General features: G+C 43.5%; 2 protein-coding genes across 6 annotated transcripts in view; one reads left to right on the top strand and one right to left on the bottom strand.

Moving 5' to 3' along the window:
• PFKFB4 (6-phosphofructo-2-kinase/fructose-2,6-biphosphatase 4) overlaps positions 1 to 22,198 on the bottom strand; it is a 133,435-nt gene that overhangs the window by 53,847 nt on the left and 57,390 nt on the right. For 3 of the 5 annotated variants that reach the window (XM_053294054.1, XM_053294055.1, XM_053294052.1), the window contains exon 1: positions 12,965 to 13,280. The exons of 1 other annotated variant lie outside the window; for it this stretch is intronic. In XM_053294054.1, coding sequence (XP_053150029.1) covers positions 12,965 to 13,067 — 103 coding nt within the window. In that variant the 5' untranslated portion in view covers positions 13,068 to 13,280. Of the gene's footprint in view, positions 1 to 4,497; positions 4,583 to 12,964; positions 13,281 to 22,198 lie in introns of those variants that run through there. One more of the 5 variants, XM_053294056.1, reaches the window with a different exon arrangement.
• On the top strand, positions 13,364 to 21,214 carry LOC128344268 (zinc finger MYM-type protein 1-like). Its single transcript, XM_053294050.1, has 4 exons — positions 13,364 to 13,563; positions 15,061 to 15,181; positions 16,881 to 16,940; positions 18,494 to 21,214. Exons 2-4 carry the CDS (start codon positions 15,148 to 15,150, stop codon positions 21,049 to 21,051), a joined length of 2,652 nt encoding a protein of 883 aa, XP_053150025.1. The 5' UTR covers positions 13,364 to 13,563; positions 15,061 to 15,147; the 3' UTR covers positions 21,052 to 21,214.

The raw sequence follows: 22,198 nt of genomic DNA, 5'->3' as shown, positions 1-22,198 counted from the left end.
TCTGCTGCTTGAATAACAATTGCAAACTAACAAAGAAACCCCTTGCAACTTCTTGAGAAGCTTATAAACAGCCCCATGATTATAAATTAATCTAATTAAGCTAGGTCTTGACCTTATTCTAGAATTTTTCACCTCATTACTGATAAAAAAGTACATTTGACATCGAGCATTAACAAATGACAAAACGTAGCTCTCTCAATTTACACATGCTAATCCATTAATTTAGAGTTTATCTGTACAATGACCTATTCTCGGGCAACTCATTAAAGTAAAGTTGGGCCCTCGAGTCGGTGTACAACAACAGTTGTATCATTCAAAGGATTAATACACTGTATCAACTGTGAGGGAAATACACTGAGCACAGAGTGTTTCCCGTTCAGAAATACTATGTGAACTATGCGAATGACTATAGGAATGAAGCTGATTTTTATATTTTCTCTGCATACTCTGAATAACACTCTTATTAGTGTAATGATGCCATGCTACAATTAATAAAGGCAGCATTAGGGGATTCTGTGGTGTCGATTCACTGCATTTGAACCTTACAACCCCAAGACTGGGGGAATCAAGGGGATAGCAGTAATGCAGGCTGTCAAAAAGCAGCAACCATTGAAGTTTCGTTACATCTGTATATGCAACATCTAGTTTCTCCCTAAAGCACTGGCCACTGAAGGACTGCCTCCAGTGAAGATATACCAATACTACTACTTCTCTCTCTCTCTCTCTCTCTCTCTCTCTCTCTCTTTTCTTTTCTTTTTTTTTTTTTTTTTTGGCCAGAAATGTCTATCCTATACAGGCAGGGAAGAAAATAAACAGCAAATATTACTATATGGATTCAAACCATTTCAAAAGCTTTTGAAATTAATTTTTAAAAACCTTCAAAACAGGAACCCCCATAAAACTGGCATGCACAAACCCCTCCCCTTTATAACCAACCCTTATGCCAGGGTACACATGGTGCTTGGGTAGTATTACTTTGGACATGTAGAAATGAGTAGATCTGAATGAGAAGCAAACACACACTGTTTCAAGTGTGACACAAGAAACTGAACCAGCTAGAATGGATGAACAAGGGTTATCCATTCAGGATTGCCATCAGGCATTTAACCACCTAACGCAAACATCCGTCAATGTTAATAAGCTCTTTGCCAAAGGCAAATTCATTACTACCAAGTGGTCGAATTTTAGTACTTACAACATAATGTAAAATTACAAAGCAAACTTTGTGCAATGCTGTACCCATGTCCTAACCACTTACTTAGGAAACTATCTGAAATATTGTGCAACTTTTTGAATTATCTTGGTATGTGACAACAGAATAGAGGCATGTGTTAAGAAACCAAACCAGGAAGGAAAACATAAAGAGCAAAAACATAAGACACACATCATGCTCATGAAAAAGTTAAGGACTATTAACATATGAATCACATCACTTACAAGTTTTTTTCACTGTGTGCAAGGCAATCAGAAGAAAACATGTTACACTATAAGGAAGTGGAGAGAACCCAAGAGAGATTTGCATTTCTAAGAATTCTAATAATCAAGCAAATCTATGCAACAACTAACCCACGCAGAATAGTGCTGGCATAAATTCAATCAAGCCAGGATGAGAGCACAATCTGACCTATTGTCCCTATCAATTCTCTCCGGAGTTTCAATTCCAGACAGAAATAGAAGCACATAAAAATTTGCTGAATGATTCATCTCACGAACTGCTATGATTCTAAGTGCTGGAACAATTTTTCCTTATCCTGTTAGCGTTTCATGGTTGCATATTTCTCAGCATGCAACCAGAACACGATAGGTGCAAATACACAACTGTAAGTTGTTCCATAATTCTGACACACTTGGATGGTCATATAATCACTGATATGTACACAACCTTCAGCTGCAACAGCACTGACTGGATCAAAACTCAGAGGTATGCAAGCCTGTAATCCATTCACTCTTGTAAATGGAATTATGTACAGTTGCTGTTCTCCCCACATGCCATGGAGACTGTAATGCAGATAGTCCCACTTTGGTATTGTGTGCTCCTTTGCACACAATACCTGGCCTCAACAGATTCGCCCACTTGGCTGATCATTACAGGCAACTATTGTCAGGGTACATGGGAGAAGAGGATCAGCCTCTCATCTGGCTAACATGTCATATTTGTCACTGATTAGTGTGGTATAGTAGTTAGAGTGCTGGACTAGGACCGGGGAGACCTGAGTTCAAATCCCCATTCAGCCATGATACTTGCCGGGTGACTCTGGGCCAGTCACTTCTCTTTCAGCCTAAGCTACTTCAAAGGGTTGTTGTGAGGAGAAACTTAACTATGTAGTACACCGCTCTGGGCTCCTTGGAGGAAGAGCGGGATATAAAATGTTAATCATAATCATAAGAAGATGATTTGTCATTTAAACTAATGCTGTTCAGTTAAAGTTACTCCCATTTGTGGCTCTTAGAACTGTCCTACCAAAACTTTTGCATGAACTCTCTTCTAGGATATGCCAAGGCCAAAACTAGGCTGGCTTGCAGTGCAATCATGCTCAAGAGAGTATTTTGAGAAACAAGAAATCAATCCACTTAGGATTGCACAAGGGACATATGACTAGGCAATCAGCAACAAATCCATCGCTCGCATCAAAGCTTATCACAAAGGTAAGGAGTGAAGCAAGGGGAAAACAGATCATAGTCTTTTCCCATTGGGTGAAAACTATTCCAGCTATTCTAGCTACAGAAGCACCCACGTGCACAGAACAGCCAATCTGTAGCTGGAAGGTCAATTTACAGTGGGCACAATACCTTTATCATTCTTGCATGGACAATGTATTTTATCCATATGTCCGGGACAGAATGAAATTCTGCACTTAAGTCACCAAATGTTGGAACCAGTGAAGTCCATGTAAAATAAAGGTCTCAAACCAGACATATCTTATTTCAAGCTGGCAAATAGCAATGTCTGCAGCAAGGAAGAATTCACTCAAGGAGACTAGGTAAAAACCATACTACAGCTTTTGAGTCTGTCCCCCCACTTACTGGCCACAAGTAACTAGAATGACTATGTGGGGTAGACAAGCTAGTAAAAGTGTGGTTTGTGGACCAGTAATTTTAATGGACTTCTTTACAAAGCAATTCTAGCAAGTTTATAATACTCGGGTTTAAAAATCCAATTTCTCTTGAGGGTTTTAAAAAAAATATTCAGTTTTCATTTTTCACTACAGGCTCAAAATATATAGAACTAGTAGGTAAGACCAGTCGTTGATGGAGCAAAGTCATTTTGCACAGATTATTTAAAGATATGTAATATAATTTTTTATTAATGTGCCTGCAAGAGGAAAGTAAATGGACATTTTGAAATGTGTAGGATTTCAACTACAAGCATTATTCATTTTAGTGAATAATTATCATATACAGGGGAACCTCCTTATCCGCAGTTTCGTGTATCCGCGGTCAATACATGACCAGCATATGTGGGGAGGCACACGTTGCCCTCGTATATCCGTGGTCGGGGTGGCATGAAATGACCACGGAGGTCATTTCCAGCCACCATTTTAGGACTCAGAACCACAAAATGGCTCCCATGGGGGGAAATGTAAAAAAGCACGATTTTCAGGCATTTCCAACAAGTTAGAATACAGCCTTCATCATTTTGCGCAGAACTAAAATTTACAGCTATGAGTAAAACGCTGGCAAATCTAAACCAAGGTTTGATATTCTTGCTTATTCACAAACTGTGGGTAGAAAATCAGTTTGTTTTAAACCACAAAGAGCTACAAATTTCCTTCTTTGTGCACAAAATGGTAAGGGGAGGCAGAGGCTAAAATCATGGTGTAATCAAAGCAAGGTGATACAGTATTTTAAGTGTCGAACTGACCTTTCAAAGAGACAGATTTCCAAGTTCGACCAGAAACTGGGTTAATTTCTGGAATACAGTACCCAGTGAGGTGTGTTGTTGTTTACATTATTTTAAAATAAAACTAAAGACATACACTGCCAAAGAGAGCCAGCATGGTGTAGTGGTTAGAGTGCTGGAATAGGACCGGGGAGACCCTAGTTCAAATCCCCATTCAGTCATGATACTAGCTGGGTGACTCTGGGCCAGTCACTTCTCTCTCAGCCCAACCTACTTCACAGGGTTGTTGTGAGGAGAAACTCAAGTATGTAGTACACCGCTCTGGGCTCCTTGGAGGAACAGCGGGATATAAAATGTAATAAATAAATAAATAGATAGACATTCTAAGGATAAAGCAGATTTCCTTGCTAGAATCTAGGTATTATAAAAGGCCTTTGTGCCTCATTTTACTGACAGGCACCTCTTGCCACCACATTTTTCATAACTGGCAGAACTACAATATCAGGGTACCTATTAAGGCAGGGCTGCTAATTTAAAATTAATATTTTGCTGAACAAGCAATTGTTCACCAGAGAAGAATAACAAAGTCCAAAGAGTTCTATAGGATAAGGAGGAATAAATTGTACCAATGACAACAAAAAACAAGGCCTTCATACCTTCATAAGCATGACATCATCAGTTTCTAATTAACTCAAGCTATGAACTTGTAAGCACATTTCACTGCCTTTGTACCCATCCTGTTCGATTAACCAGTCACCACATGACAAAGTCCTTGTTCCCTCTGAAGTAAACCTGCTGCCAAAGGGCTAGAGAAGTGAACCTGTTATCCCTTCTCCTCCTTCTTCTTCTAGAGCAGCGTTCTTCATTGCAAGGCCCAGGACCCAGTGGAAGCTCCCATTGATCCTATGCGCAGCTCCTTGAATTTATTAGGCCTGTGTGAAGCTTTGGCCAAAACTAAATGCTCTACACAGCTCCCCTAGCATTATGCAAAGGCACAGGGCTGCCTCTGATTGGTACCACAGGGCTCCTCAACCCGAGCACCATCTTGGGAGGTGCACATGGAGTGCTAAGAAGTGCAGTCCTTTCCCATCATTTTCCCCACATAACTCTACAGTTTGGAGAACAAGGGGGATTTTGCCCCAGAGCTATTAATTGAAGAGGGGAAAATATTCATGCACAATGGGTAAGCTTATTTGTCTATTTATTTTATGGGAATATGCTAGGTCAGGTCACCCTTCAGGAAAACCTACCAGAGCTCTGTACAACAATAAATACAATAAAACATAAAGCAAAATAAAAGCAGCAGCAATGCCATAATATAGAAAAGCTTCCTTTAAAACATTATGTGTATAATGTAGCCCAAGATCTTTAACTAAAGTCTTGGATCAAGCACCTTCTCTTCTTCTCAGGGCCAAACCAACCATGATGCGGATGTTTTGCAACTGAAACTCACAATATATTTTTTCTTTGGGGAAGAGGATATGCACTAGAGCAGGCATCCCCAAACTGCGGCCCTCCAGATGTTGCTAAACTACAACTCCCAGCATCCCTAGACACATTTTTTTGTGGCTGGATATGCTGGAAGTTGTAGTTCAGCAACATCTGGAGGGCCGCAGTTTGGGGATGCCTGCACTAGAGAATCAGCATGGGGCAAATGGTTAACCCCCCCCCTCCCCCGCCATGAGCCTATTTTTAAAAAATTGAGCCTCCTCATAGTTACCTTTTAGAAAAGAAAAAGAGGCATTGGGATCTCCCATCACAGAAATACCACATAACATCTGGACAGTGAGAGCTGGGGGGTGGGGGAGGGGAATAAGACAGGGCTTTCATCGGAACACAGGAAGCTGCCATATACTGAGTCAGACCATTGGTCTATCTAGCTTACTATTGTCTTCACAGTCTGGCAGCGGCTTCTCCAAGACTTCAGGCAAGAACCTCTCTCAGCCCTATCTTGGAGAAGCCAGGGAGGGAACTTGGAACCTTCTGTTCTTCCCAGAGCGGCTCCATCCCCTGAGGAGAATATCTCACAATGCTCACATGTAGTCTCCCATTCAGATGCAACCAGGGCAGACCCTGCTTAGCTAAGGGGACAAGTCATGCTTGCTACCACCAGATCAGCTCTCCTCTCCTAAATATTGTTCACTAGTAGACATTAGGCCCGTTACATTAACGGGCGCTAGAAGAGTTGTGTTAGAAGAGCGCTAGAAGAGTTGCGCTAGAAGAGTTGCCTGCGGGCACACCACCCACCGCCGCCCGCGGCTCCGGCCGGGCCCACCACACACCGCGGCTCCGGCCGGCCCCGCCACACACCGCCGCCCGCGGCTCCGGCCAGGCCCACCGCTGCCTCGCCCGGCTTCCCCCGCCACCTCCTCGCCTTGCACAGCCAGGCCCGCCACCTCGGCTCCGCGGCCACCATGGCCGCCCACAGCCTGGCCCGCTGGTTCTCCTGGGTGTGCCGCCAGACCAATCAGGCGCCCCCTGCATACACGGACGCCTTTACGCGTGTGCCACGCATGCGTAGAACACCTTCAAGAGACACAGACGCAGGTACCTTAGGGTTTTATTATATAGAATAGGATAGGATTTTGTACTACACATGATATAGATTCTACTAGTATGCAATAAGCCCAACTCAGTAAAAAGAAAAGAAAAAGAAAACAATTTTTACAAAGAAACAACAAAGTTCATAAACACAGCACTTTTCAGGCTGTGAAACAGGCCTCCACTGATAATTGAAGACCAGGTATTAGAGAGGCCACATTTCCCCCTAGCCCTTGTCTTGATTTGGCTAGACATCAAAGTACCAACCTGTGTGCTGACTGTCATTGCTGGAAATCCATTTATGAGCCAAGCATCTATTTTTAACTAAGCTCTTTCCCTAGCCATCTCACAGTACGTTAGGGACATACTAACCCTGCTTATTGTTATTCTTTTTTTAAAAAATGTGCTTGTCTCAAGCCAAGTGCCACCATCAGAAGCCATGCACTCTCTATGTTTACCTTCATATATGCAAAGGTTTCAACAGTTGTTTTATTGAGATGACGGAGGGAGGCACACTCTTACAAAGTCTGAGAGACCTCTTGACTATTTCTCCACCTCTTTCCTTAAGAGCTGCACCTCCTTCAGGCTCAGTAAAGCTAAAAACCTGTAAGTATATCTCTGCTGGTTTAACCTCCAAGACTCTACCAATATCTTATCACAAATAAAATAACTTACCAAGAGGCTTACCAAGATAACTTACCAAAAGGCGGGGTGGGGGGAGGACTATTCTTGTGTTCTAAAAATTATTGATTCAAAGAGTTCCAGGAATAAGATATGTTAATAGCATTAACTATCTAAATAATACTACCAAATAGAGACCAAGCTACAGTACAGCCTGAACTCAGTGTTCGGGTCCAGCACAGTACAACAGGGCAGATCTGAAAACAACCTGAAAGATTAACTCAGAAATAGCTTTGGTCTAGGCCAATTATAGACAAGCCAAGTTGCGCTCAGTTGCAGCTAGGTACCAAATATCTTCAGATTAGATTACTGCAATAGATAGCAGGTGCATATCAAACTTTTTCAGAACCTAGAATCCATCCTCCACTCCAGCTACCAACAAGGGGTTTTATTTCTGTTAGCCAAGTACCATTTTTTTCTTTGGGGAAGTTTTATTTTCAGTTTAATTTTCACATTTGTAGCCTTCTTCTCAATCCTTGTTGAAATGCAGCATTCAGCACAAACAGAAACATTCCAATTGCTTCAATGTAATTACGGTTTTTACAACACACCTGACATACTAGAAAGACAGGAAAGTAAGACCACCAAGAGAATGAGTTCAGCCCAACCAGTACTTCTATTAAAGGAAGAATTCTTTCCAACAATTCCCCCTTTCCTCCTCAAAAGTCTGCTCCTAAATAATCTTTCTTACTTACTTATTTATTTATTATTTCTCTGTGTAAACCGCCCTGAGCCATTTTTGGAAGGGCAGTATAGAAATTGAATTAAATAAAATAAATAAATAGTCAACCAGTCCTTAGAGAGATATTTCTGGGAGACCCAGGAAGCTACAGAAGGAAGGTAAGGTTGATGAAAGTCACCTCTCCCTCCTTACACAAATATAATTTATTCTGTCCAACTCAATGACAGCTGATATTAAGTCATTAATAAACATGGAGTTATATGGAGGAACTCAATACAGATATCACTTTGAATTATATAACTCTTCTGCAATTTTTTACTCTCTCTCCTACATATTAAGAATATGTAGTTTTTAAAAAATATGATGCATAATTTTGTTGCATTTGTTAACCTGCTGTAAAACCTGTGATTGCTATGTCACCACCTCTTTCCAATACTTCATAGATAGTCAACAAAACAATAAGTGTATTTAATCACATCAACAGCATTTATCAGGGGTCCCTTGGATCACAATTTAGCACAGAGTTAAGCATGTGAAAGTTTTCTAAAATCAGTGGGCTTAAGCATGCTGCACTCTTTGTGTTGGATTATGGCCAATGCCTATATCCGGACAGCCATTACTAAAACACATCATTTCACCCCTTGATAATATTTTAACTTGCCATTCTGAAGCTCAGTTACTTCTAAGAACACACATCCAGTTATGGTGTTAAATATGTATGTGGAACCTAAACATTAAACAGAAGCTAAAATCTGATGTCAGGGTAGGCAACCTTTGCTCTCCAGCTGTTGCTGAACTATAACTCTCAGCATTTAAGTTGTGGCGAAGAATGTTGTAGTTCAACAACAGCTGGAGAGCCAAGATTGCCCACCTCTCATTGAAAGGATGATTCTTTCACACATTTCAAAGAGCATGGCTACCCTTTTCAGTGTTTGGGAATACAAAGCAAATGCTTTTTGTGTTCAGAGACCAGAAAGAGAAGAAGGAATATATCTCCCTTCCGCATTCAGAAAGCTTCATTTTAGGGTTGTGAACCGGTTTGGTCTGTTTGACCAAACCAGTTCAACCTAGTTCGATGGGCTATGCTTGCAAAGGGGAATCTGGTGAGGATTCCCCTTTACAAGCAGAGGGAATTCTGCCTTTAAAAGACTTCTAAGAGCGAGAGGGCACCTTACCAGCAGTGGCTCCTCTAAAACCCGGCACTCCACCCAACACGCAGCAGCAGTGCGGTTCCAGTCTCTGCACATGCACAGAGGTCATGCAAATGACCTCTGCACATGCATGGAGGCTGGAACCGCACTACCACCACCACACAGCTGGAGAAGTGCTAGGGTTTAGAGGAGTCGCTGGTGGCAGTAAGGTGCCCTCTCACCGCCACCACCCCCAGCCACCCTTAGATGCATTTTAAAAGCAGGATTCTTTCATCGGATTCCTCTTTACAAGCATAGCCCTTCAAACTGGGTCAAACTGCATAGCCCGTCAAACCGGGACCAGTTCAAACTTGGACCAGCCACCTTCTTTTGAGGTCAGTTCAGTCTGAGTTCAAACCAGTCAATCCGGACCAGTTCAATTCAAACCTGTTTCTATTTGAACCAGTTCTGCACACCCCTACTTAATTTGTCTTTATTGATACCAGCAATGTGGCATAATGACATCATCATGCTAAGTATGGGAGCACTGATTGGCTGGGATCAAATGTCCAGCAAGAAGCAGCAGCAATTCAAACAAACAAACAAACAGCACCAAAATAGATATCAAATGTAAAGAATAGGTAAGCGGGGCGAGGGAAGAGAATCGGGGGTCATTCTGATGCTCTTGAATTCAACTTTTTGATGCCAAAAACGTTAACTCGCAAACATTCAGAGCATCAATACTAAAATAGTAATATATTATGCCTTGCTGTGTAACTTACAATCAATTTCCAGTATTTTAAGATAAATTTAATATTCAGTACACTATGCACCTTTTTCAAAGCACAGTAAAGTACAGGATAGGTGCAGACTGTTACATTCATTGGTGCCCAATAAGACCTTTTCATTCTAGCTCTTAAGACAGTTTTCAAAGCACAGTATAGTATACTATAGTATAGGTGTGAACTGTTACTTTTTTGGTGCCCAATAAAACCTTTTCAATCCAGCTCTTAGGATGATTTCACCCTTCATTGGCAAACATATCTGCAGCACGAACACTAATGTTATATTGGGAGTTTCATCCAGCAAATATGGGGAGTGCAAATGAAATATATTCATCTTTAAGCATCCATGTACATGAGTATTAACAGATGCATTTGAGAAACCCGGCACAATTATGTATCTACCAGACACATAAACAAGTGTTTAAAAATACATGTGCACTTGTCTATGTTGTCAACACTTTAGATTTGTTGTGGGAAATACCAATGCAACACTGTATATGCATTAGACTTCTTTACAATATAAAGTGTGAAGATGATACCAATTCAGTCTATTTAAAAGTACAGTTTAAAAACATGTATAAAATGTCCCTTAATGCACATGTATTCATATAAGTTAAAAGTTTAATCCTACCTACTGAAAAGTGATTTCAAGTTACTTCTAATATTGTCTGAGATCAAGCTTTTATGCTGAGGTGGCAAATTATTTTTTCTTCAAGTAGTGAGCAGAGCAAACTATACTGAAGTATCAGAAGCAGCAATTCAAAGATTGTGGATCAGGGCCCATAACTGTATTGCTGAAATCTTGTGTGTAGCTATCCATGTGCTGCTACAAGTAGAGAGGTATTCCAAGAGCAAAGGACGTGCCGGTTCTCAAGACACTTCCCATGTTCCCAATTGCTTCATACAGAACCAAATCAAAAGCACCAATTGCTGCCATCTGGATGTGTCCTCTGGTAACTGAGCAAAAAGTCACCTTTTGAAGTAGCAATTCTTTTATATAAAGCATATTTCAGAATGCCATGAGTATAGATATGCATACAACTGCTGATTCAAACAGCATCACCTATACTAGCTTAATCTATCAAATCTAACACCCAAGTGACCACTCCACTTCCGGACACAATCCAAGGCTAGACTCCAAGAAGTAACACATCATCTTCTGCCACAGCAGAAGCAAAGACATCTCAACAACTGGGCACTAGGCCTGTATCTTAGACCACTGTGCATGCTTACTATCACTTGGTTTTCTCCCAGCTCTTTCTTCTTCTTCTTCTTCTTCACACTGAGCTGTGTGGATTGGGAAAGGGCAGCATTGCGAAGGATCCACACCACTTCCCTGGTTTCTCAGTCTCAGAGTTCAATTCTGAGCTGCCATCCCAGCTCTTCTCTGGGATCATCCACGCTCATACTCTCATCTTGGGGAACATATTCTCCACTCCAAGCACAAAATAGATTGTTTCCTCTACCCCCACCAGAGATCATCCAAACTTTTTGGATGCCTGTGGATACTTTACATAATCCAGAGCTGAGTTCTGGCACGGACTGCTTCTGGAATCACCCATCCAAACTTCATGGGCACCTGCACACCCTCCCAAATTGTGTCCTCTTACTCTAAAGATCATCACCCTCTTCAAATGGCAGAGCCCCTTGATGCTCTAGGTCCTCCCCCCCCCAATATACAAGCAAGATAATCTCAGAACAAATCCCAAGCCTCAGGGGCGTAGCAAGGTTGGAGTGGGCCCAGAGACAAGATTTTAAAATGCCCCCCCCTCACTGAAGCTCAGCATGTGCCACAATAGAACATCATCCTAAATTTTTTTTTTAAGGTTTTATAAATTGTGGATGATGCAAATCATTTAATGGTACTAGAGGAAGACATGCTGTTCTGGTAGCTCCAGGTCTTAACACTCACATCGGTTTGGGAGGATGACTACAACTGAAGGAAGCCCAGGCGGGTGCACGGCTGGGGGAGTCAGTCATGTGACTTGCCTCTGGGGGGCCCCCCAAGGCAGTGGGCCCCCAGACAACTGTCTCCCCTTGCCCTATTATAGTTACGCCCCTGCCAAGCCTTCTCCTCAAGTATATACCACCACCCCTGCCAACGATCCCATTCTCAGTTCTGATTTCCCTTTCCAAGTGGATGTAATTTTTCACCATGTTTTCTAGAGATTCCATTCACCACCAAGAAAATGTTCTGAATAAACTTGCAGGTAGCTTTATCTGGCAATCCTGATGTTTCACAGTAGGGATTTTTCATGAGTTGGGCTCTAAGTAATAGGTGAAGGGCTGCCCATTATTTTGAAGGACACCTTTCAAACATGATATTCTAAGCAGGAGATTATATGTTGTGTGCACTAAGATAGGTTCCACCAGTTGAATTTCTACGGACCTAAAGCGCAAGGAGCTTGGCAGCAAAATATAAATTGTGTGTTCTTTGTGCCCCTCCCCAATATTTTCCTCTTCCCTGATGCGACCACTAAGATTTCTTTTACTGGGGAAACAGAGAAGGACTATATGAGGAACAAGGATGTGCTTATAGCTTTAGAGTCTCAAGGAGCATGTGTGTGTGGGGGGGGGGGGTTATTGATCCCTGCATTTGGCACAGAAGTACAAGTGTCAAGAAACCATCTATATGTCCAATGTCCATCCCAAAGACCACACTGTTCACCCTCTAAAGCAAGGGTTGCCAACTTGGAAGGACACTGTGGCTGGGAGTGAGAGGAGTGGTAGTCCAACAGCATCTGGGGACCCTAGTGGGGAACCTAGACAGAGCATCAGAAGAAAGCAAATGCCATGAACATATTTATAAACACCATTTATAGAAGGAGCAACACATTCATTCCACCTAAAGGGACATTCCAGCTGGTAAATATTACCAGCATTAATTCACCTGATCATCTGTGTGTGGCAAAATCCTTGTGCCAACAATAAGGACACTCGGAGAGCATCGCTTCATTCCTCGTGACCTGTACCACTCCAAGATCCTGCTGGACATCCGTCTTGCAATCTGCACTGACAGCTACAGAAAAGCAACTCCCACAACCAGTAGGGCCATCCCACTACACCACCCACCCTCTCTTCGGTAGAAGCCGGTCCCCCGATGGCTCTTGCTATGCAGCGTCTCTCGCAAACCGCCCCCCCCATCACCACCACAATTATGTGCCTCCTTCCTCAACTAGGGCCTGTGCCTTGACCCCTCATTCTTATCCAGACACCGCCCCCTTTCCCTGGGGTGATACAACTCCAGCGTCCCCAAGACCCAAGCTCCGACTCCTGCCCGCCGCCCGCCCGCCCGCTCGCTCACCCCCGCGTTGTGCGCTGTGCTTTGCCGGGAGCCCGTTGTTGTAAGGCACCCAGATCTTCTGCAGGGGGTTCTGTGTGAGCTCCCGAGCCGGCGACGCCGCCATTCTTGCATTTAAGGCTCGATCCCCCCACCCTGCAGTCCCGCCTGCCTGCTGCGACAGCAGACGGAGCTCCTGGGGAGATTCGGGTAGGTGCGCCGCCGCCAACCTGCCAGTGTGTGGCCGGGGATCATTCGGCGACGGAAGGAGGCTGGCAAGACCACCGCGGGGCGGGGCCGACAGGAGAGCTCCGCCTCCTCAGGCCAGCGCGGGGAACAAGTTGGCGAGCCCGAAGTGCGAAGACTCGCCCCCAACGCGAGAACCGAGCAATACGCGGGAAACGCAGCGCCTCGGCTCCACCCCCTGCGCGCTTTGCAGAGACAAAGGCTGCGTTAGCACCGTGAAGGAGCTTCCGTTTTTTCTTTCTTTCTAAGCACGGGACCTCTTATTTCACAGATTCTACTCTGATTCACGGTTGACGATACAGTACGCAGCGCAATCCTCTGTGGGTTTACTCAGATGCAAGCTCTGCTTCACTAAATTCAGTGGGGCTTACACCCAGGTGAGTGTGCACGGGGAGGGTTACAGCTTTCTTTATATTGTCGTAAAACCGGGTAAAGCTTCCTGTAAGTTTTAGTGGTGTTTAGCCTACTACAACACTTGCCTCTCTCCGACTCTTTGTTTGCCCATAGAATCGTGTTCACCTTTACTCTTAAGAACTCTGGAGAAGCTGTAGTTTTGAGCAACGGTTCAGATTTCAGTTCGGAAAATCCTCAGAAATCCCCCACCCTTACATACCCCAAAAAGCCGAGAAAGTTAAAACTACTTTAAATCTGTAATGTAGTCACGCTTCTGCGGTATTGCATGCATTTTTAAGCACTTGATCCGTCCAAAGGGCACTCTCTTAACATGTGACACAGTCACAAGATCGTCAAAGAACGAATCAAAATCAAATACAAGAAAGATAAAAGAAAACTGCTGTTGGGACGCAAAGTGGTAAAACATTCAAGTGTCGATCGATGTAGTGCAAAAAAACCTCGTACTAAACCAGAATGTTTTATCTATAAATCTGAGCAATCAAGATTTTTCAGAGTAAAGTATGTAAAAGGACCTTAGGCTTTTTGCTTTTAAATGAGATTGTGTAGATACAGGGCCGGCGGGCTGGTACAAATTACAGGAGCCCGTAAGGGGTTCCGACCACGTTGCATATATTTTTGTCTTGCTTCCTGCCGCCCCCCTGCGCCCGCCTCCCAGGAGGCCAAACCACCGATCTTCTTTAACATAGTTCTAGCCACTATGTGGGCCCACCTGTGGCAGTGGCGACGGGCAGAGCAGGAAAGCTAGCCCCTGGCTGTGAGTAGTGATCTATAGGGACCAGTGCAGCTAGATGCGTTACTTTCCTGCACTGTGTTGCTTAAATCCGAGTGGCCTGGTTAGTGAAAAGGTTTCCCTCTCTCTTCCAGAAAAAGCTCTGTGAAAAGGCAACTGTTCCTACAGCACACTTTTGCCTTCTAAATGTGAGGATGAACCCTTGTTGGTGAAAGGTGCTATTCTTCATGCTGGGCTTGCTTTAGTTACCAGCCTTCCGAGGCCTAGGACTGCTCAGCCCCTTCTAGGGAGGATTCTGCCACTTCAACCCCAGAAATCCTGTGAAGAGAGTGGTTTGTCCCACATTAAGTTAAAGTGGCTGGTGGCAACCTACTAGGAAACCCTTACAGTCCACGATTCACCCCAGTGAACTCCCCACTCCTCCTCTGGCTCTGGAAGGAGCCACGACAGGAGCGTTCTGTGGGTCTGCGAGCCAGCGTGGTGTAGTGGTTAGAGTGCTGGACTAGGACCAGGGAGACCCGAGTTCAAATCCCCATTCAGCCATGATACTAGCTGGGTGACTCTGGGCCAGTCACTTCTCTCTCAGCCTAACCTACTTCACAGGGTTGTTGTGAGAAGAAACTCAAGTATGTAGTACACCGCTCTGGGCTCCTTGGAGGAAGAGCGGGATATAAATGTAAAAATAATAATAATAAAATAATCCAATGTTTCCTTCTTTGTCCCTGGTTAGGTGCCCTTTGGGGAAGCGGCCGTCCATTTCACAGAGGAGGAGTGGGCTCTGCCAGATCCGGACCAAAGAGCCCTGCATAGCAAAGACATGGAGGAGAACAGTGGGAATCCGGTCTCACTGGGTAAGCCACTTTCTTTTTCCCTGGAGGGGGAGAGTAAAATGAGAGAGACATTAGTCTGGAATGTGTTGCAAATATTGTCCAGGTCTTGAGTTTGATCCACTTGTGGGCCAGAGAGCCAATGCGATAAAGGAGGTTTGTTCACATGACCAGGCTACTCTAAATCGGGAGTTGAAGGCGGAGGGCCTGAGAGCCCCTCCAGTGCGCCTGCACAGTTTGAAGAGCGCACTGACGCTCTATTCAGCCGTGTGGCAGCAGCGGGGGGCCTCATGGTGGGGGCCCATAGAGATTTTTTCACTGGGGCCTGAACCCACTCTTGGCGGCCCTGTGTACGTACAGACAATTCAAAGTACAGTTTCTTCTTTAGATCTCTTCAAAATAAATCAAGGCACATCTGAATGCAGTTCAGAAAGCTAAGTGAACAGCAATTGTCCCCAGGCCCGCGGGGTCTGGAGGGCCCCCAAAGCCCCTCAGCCAGGCCCCCTTTCCTCCAGCACCTGCTCTCTCGCCCGCCCTCTCTCCTGCTCGCGGGCCTGGCAAGCTAAGTGAAGCAGCCTGCTGCAGCACTTCTTTCTGCCGAGCAGCTGCTTCCATGCCTGCGTATTCTATGGCGCAGGGCATGTGACCTTGACTTGTTTAACTTTTGTCTCTTTCTCTCACTTGTGCCTGCCCAAAGAGAGAGTGTAAGGCGTGAGGAGGGTGGGCCATCCCAGAAGAGTTCAACTGCACCTTCTTGGCCACTGGAGGAGAGGCAAAGAGAGGAGCAGGGCAGCACAGGGGAGCAGTCCCTTTGGTGTCTCTCGCACAGGGCAATTAATGCTGCTCGGTGGGGCCCTTTGGCGGCGCCTGCTTGGAAAGGCCTGGCTGCACAGCTCCTCTGCAGTCACCTCTCTCCAGCTTCAACTGGGCTATGCTTATCAATATTCTCTTTTCTTACCTCAAAATTTCTCAGGTACTTCACCTCTCCCCTCCCATTCTCTCCCCCTGCCACATCTTCATCCACCTTCCCTCTAACACTACTGCTGCTGCCACCTCCTGCTGCTGATCCTGATGGTAGCAGTAAAATGTGTTTGCTCTCTTTCTTGAAACCTCCTAAATTGCCCTGTGACTTTAATTTAGGCATAACTTGGCAGCAGCTCCCTTTTCCAATTAAAATGGTAGAGGATTTTTCATATCAACATCATTTTTATATTAATAACACTGAATTTTGTTTGTATATTTTTAATGTGATACATTGTTCATATTGCTGTTTGTTTTAAATAAACAAATGAAAAATATTGGTGTGTTTTTTTTTAAGCCCATCATACTACAGTCCTGACAAAAAAATTGTTAAGCTAAGAACAGAAGCTTCCTTTGAAACTCACAGAAGGGGAGGAGAGCTGGTGGTAGCTAGCATGAATTGCCCCCTTTGTATTTCACAAAGTAAAGAAATGAAAATAATATATATCAACCATGAATGATCCTGACTTTGCATAGGTTATGTTGCAGAGAAACACACATGCAGTTGTTTGCCCAAGTTCCCATGCCAACCCAGCCCATAACAGGGCAGGGGGTGACCCAAGGAGGGAGCTATCATATAACTATCATTTCCAGGTTGAGAAATATAATAATGCTGGAAGACCCCAGCCCTCTTAAATGCTTTTAAGACTCAGTAGTGATTCCAAGACCATGACAGTGATTTATCTGTGGATTGATCTTGCAGAGACGTTACAAATTGTGGAACTTGTGGGAGACAACAGTGTGCTGAATTTGCCCGTTGAAGGTGAGAAGGAAATGATGAGTTTGGATTACTCTTGGGAAAGAAAAAAAACAATTATTTTGCAGTTAAATTTGCACTGGCATCTATCTAGCTAAGCAGCATAAATACTCTTATCTCAGTGTTGTAAGGCATTTAATGAAAATTGCAGTCCAAAGCTCATATGCTAGGGAGAGTTTCATTCAAGTCAGTGGCCGCTGCCATTGTGTAAATAAGCTTAGAATTGCCCTGCAGAGAGGGTAACTTGGTTTTCACAGAACTTTGGTTCCAACTATTTTGGAAAAATGTGATTGGAGATTAAATACTACTTTTGAGATAACACTGGTAAGCAAAACTTTAAAGTTAAAATGAATGTGTACTATTTTCTTACTGGAATAACAAAATATGTATATACTGAGGAACTCCATTGAAAGTGAGGGTTATAACACAAATCTAGTGTTTTCTAGGCATTAAAAGTAGCACAAGTATATATTATTCTATATTTATTTTATTTAGCAAATTTATTGATCACCTGACTTCTTAAATTAAAACAACAAAGACAAGAGAAAAGGGGGAGAGGAAAGAAGAAAAAGAACCCCCACACACACACGTGTTAAACTAAAAGCCTGGCAAAATAGATAGGTTTTCTGGAGCTTCTTAAGGGACAGAACAGAGGGAGCATTATGAATCTCAGGAGGCAGAGTGTTCCATAAGGAGGGAGCTGAAACAGAGAAGGCCCTCCCACGAGCCCAGGCCCCACATACCTCCCTTGGGCCCAGAACACTGAGAAGGCCAACCTGAGATTACCTCATAGGGCAGGTCGAAGTTGGAAGGGAGAGGTGGTCCTGAAGGCGCCAAACCCTGAAGGATTTTATAGATGATAACCAGCACCTTGAATTGGGCCCGGAAGTGAACTGGCAGCCAATGCAGCGACCTCAGCAAAGGTGAAACATGATCATATTTTCTGCTGCCCATTAGCAGCTGGGCTGCGGCATTTTGGGCCAGTTGAAGCTTCCGAGTCATCTTCAAAGGCAACCCCAGGTAGAGTGCATTGCAGTAGTCCAACTGAGAGGTGACGAGGGCATGAATTACGGTTGCCATTTCACAATATATATCACTATATATTGTGAAGTGTGTGTTTGTATGTTTATTTATATTCAGTGGAATGTACTTCCAGCTAAATATGGTTAGATTTGCTGTCTGAGGCTGCAATTCTTGACATACTTGCCTGGAAGCAAACTTTACTGAATTTGTTGGGATTTCTGAGAAAACATACATAGGCTTACACTGCATGGTTGAAATCCTAAGCATACTTATTTTGAAATATTAGACTTAATCACACTTACACAAAAGCAGGTACTGAGGATTTAAGACGGAGAGTTAGTGGTTTCTGTTCCCCACTGCCCCCTCTGTCTCTAAAGCAGAGGTCACGCTCTGCCACCGCAGCACGATGAACACACCACCTGGGACAGACCAAAAGGATTGGAGGTGGGGGTGGAAGCCCTGGACTTCGACCCAGAAGTCCAGGGGAAAGAGAGCCTCTGTGCATACAGTGATTCTTCTTATTTCATTTACACTAGAAATGGAAACTCCAAGTACTAGTCGTGACAAGAGGAATAAACAAGAAGAGAAGAGTGGTGCTCAGAAGCTTCGGTTGAAGAAAGCAAGGTTAGAGAGGGAGGCTGAGCTACCAAAGATTACATCATTTTTCACAAAGAGTAGCCAAGGCACTTCATGGGAGGAAGATAAGGTGACTCAGACTGCAGAAACGGCAACAGTGAATATCTGCCATAGCGCAGATCCTGCAGAAAGTGATGAACAAAGTGAACATGCAGCAGATCTGAAAGCACAGCAGTTAATACCTACTGAGCAAACGGAATTGATTCAGATGAGAGGATGTGAAGGAGAGATAAGAGAACATGATAGCAAGAAGTTTAATGTGAATTTGATCTCCAAAAAATTTCCTACTGACAAAGGACTCTTCAGTGAACCCCTTAGCTCAGATGAAAAGTGCTTCATTATTTCAAATGGACCGTGCCAGCCACCAGGTCCATTTCCACAGCACAGCAAGTCCAACAGACGTTTTTCAAAACATTTTTATTCAGCATTTAGTAAGAGTGGTTTAAAACTGCAGCGGACATGGCTGTGCTACTCGCCAATTTTAGACCAAGCCTACTGTCAACCATGCTGGCTTTTTTCTCAGGACAGAGAGAGAGGATGGGTGAAAGGAATTCGTGATTGGCATAATCTGAAAAGGAAAATAGAAATCCATGAAGGTGCTGTTGGCCATCTGGAATGTAGCATTCTTTTGGATCGCAGGGGGCTGAAAAAAACCGTGTCAGCAGATGCAGAAGCTGTGATTAGGAAAGAGGCAAACTTCTGGAGGCAGGTACTTGATAGAATTATCAATGTTACACTGACCTTGGCTATGTCTAACCTGGCATTTAGAGATCACTGGGACGATGTGAGTTCATGTGGACACCATGGCAACTTTCTCTCCTTCATCACATTAACTGCAAAATATGATCCTGTATTGCAACAGTTGCTAAGTATTCCAGAGCAACAAGTAAAGTACCTGAGCCCTGATGTGCAAAATGAACTGATTAATATACTCTCCCACAGCGTCAAGGAAGGAATAATAAAGGATGTCAACAAAGCTGCATTTTTCTCTGTCATCATAGACACAACACGGGATGCTAGCAAGACAGATCAGCTCAGCCAGGTAGTCCGCTTTGTTTCTGTTGAGACCAACGAAAAGGAGGAGCCAGTTGAAATAAAAATACATGAAACATTCTTGGGGTTTCTGGTGGTGGAAGATCAGACTGTATCTGGCTTCACACAGAGTGTTTTGAACAGTATGGAAAGTAATAAACTGGACATCTTAAAACTGCGAGGCCAAGGCTACGATGGAGCTGCAACCATGAGTGGCGTCTACAGTGGTGTGCAAGCTAGAATTCAGGCTCTACAACCAAAGGCAACTTATGTTCATTGTGCTGCCCACAACTTGAACCTGGTTATGAATGATGCTGTGTCCAGTGTTCCAGAAGTAAGCAATTTCTTTGGAGTTGTGGAAAGAATCTACATCTTCTTTGCAAATAACATCAAGCAATGGCATACACTATCCCTCTTAACATCTCAATCAAAAGCCACACTGAAGAAACTTTGTCCGGCCAGATGGTCTTCACGTCATGAGGTTCTGATAGCCCTTCAGGACCACTTCACAGATATTCTCAAAGTGCTTGCTGAAATAATTATCCTATGCAAGAATAAAGATGAAATCTCAGAAGCCAAAGCTCTGAAATCCAAAATGGAGCAGTTTCAGTTTGTCTTCCTTGTTGTGTTGCTCCCTAAGATTTTAGAACCTCTTAATACTGTTTCAAAGATGCTACAGTCTCCACAAGCTGACCTCAGCAAAGCAGCAACCTATCTCCAAATCATTCATGCTGGTTTGCAAGAGAACAAAAATAATTATGACTTCTTCCGCAAAACTGCAGCAAAAATGTCGGAAATGTGGGGAATATCCCAGGTGTTTGAGGAGCAGCACATGCAAAAGGAGAAGGGGTTTCATCATGAGTTATTTGAGGATCAAAGATTGATATCTGCAGAGGACAGATTTAGAGTGAATGTGTTCCTCTGTGTACTGGATATAGCTTCCTCACAGTTGAAACAACGCTTTGAGGGTCTACATGATGTTGTTACTACCTTCAGTGCTCTTCACCCATCAACACTGACATCAGCAACTGATAAGGACTTGCTTGAAGCAGGAGAAGTTTTGGTCAGGAAATATGATACTGACTTGACAGCCTCTCTTCCAAGACACTTGATACAGTTCAGAAATTTATTGAAAAAAGAAATTTCAAAAAAAACCACCATAAAGGAAGTTGCTGAACTGCTGATGATTGAGAATAGTTACCTTTGCATCAGTTACCCTGATGTCTCTACTGCATATATGCTTTTCCTGACCCTACCTGTAACATTGGCATCTTCTGAGAGATCATTCTCAAAACTGAAGCTTATCAAAAACTATCTGAGGAGTCCTTTATCTCTGGAAAATCTCAGTGGCCTTGCTTTACTATCAATTGAAAACGAACGAGCAAAGAAAGTGAATATTCAAAAGATCATAGACGCCTTTGCTTAACTGAAAGCATGAAAGAGGTCACTGCATTAAGTTCTGGGTGGTGGTGTGGGATATCATAGTATATGGGTGGTGGTGGTGGTGGTGGTGTGTCATAGTTGGGATATGTGCAATTATCTCTGACAATTGTAAAAAAGCTTTTTAAATTAAATTCTTTTGAACTTTTTCTATATGTGTTTAACTTGTTTTATGCTATTGTTATTGTGAAAGAGAAACTCAAGTATGTAGTACACCGCTCTGGGCTCCTTGGAGGAAGAGCGGGATATAAATGTAAAAATAATAATAACTGCCCAGAGTTTGGGGCAGGGTAAAAATCTGATAGATTGATTAATTGATTATTTAATTATTTAATTAAAATTCTTCATTGATACTGCTTAAGGAGAGGAAGGCAGCGGGGGGACCATTTTAAAATCTTGTCCCCAGGCCCAATCCAACCTTGCTATGCCTCTGCATTCTACCCAAACACTTTCCATTCTCAGTTCATGCTTGAATTTCCCCAGGGGGGGTGTTATTTATTTTTTATACCATTTTAACAATTAAAAAGATAAACAGGAGCAAGAAAACTGGGAAACCTGGCAGCCTCTTAAGAGGTAAAAGCCTGAGTAAATAAAACGGTCTTGAGTTGTTTTTTAAAAGCAACCACAGATATCAAACATTAACTGGAAGAGCATTCCAGAGCCTGGGGGCAACAATGGAATAGGCCCTGTCCCGTGTGCAGGACAATATAGCCTTGATTAACATCAGTATGGAGCAAAGGCCCCTCTGACAATCTTGGGTGGACAGAAACCCTTGCAAGCAGGAGCACACAAAATACCTGCATACAGAATAAAGTAGAGGTAAAGTATGCCATCAAGTAGATTTCAACTCCTGGCGCCCACAGAGCCCTGTGGGTTTCTTTGGTAGAATACAGGAGGAGTTTACCATTGCCTCCTCCCGTGCAGTATGAGATGATGCCTTTCAGAATCTTCCTGTATCGCTGCTGCTCGATATAGCGCCAGTGGGGCTTCAAACCAGCAACCTTCTGCTTGTTAGTCAAGTATTTCTCAGCTGCGCCACTTAAGGTGGCTTCGCATGCAGAATAGTAGAGTTGGAATGAAGAGCTTAACATTTGTCTTCTTGACCACAGACTGGGAAGGTGGCAGGGAGCTCA

This window comes from Hemicordylus capensis, chromosome 2 (assembly GCF_027244095.1).
Source record: "Hemicordylus capensis ecotype Gifberg chromosome 2, rHemCap1.1.pri, whole genome shotgun sequence".
Lineage (NCBI taxonomy): Eukaryota > Metazoa > Chordata > Lepidosauria > Squamata > Cordylidae > Hemicordylus > Hemicordylus capensis.
Note: the sequence above shows the minus strand (reverse complement) of the source record. Positions and strands in the feature narration are given on the sequence as shown.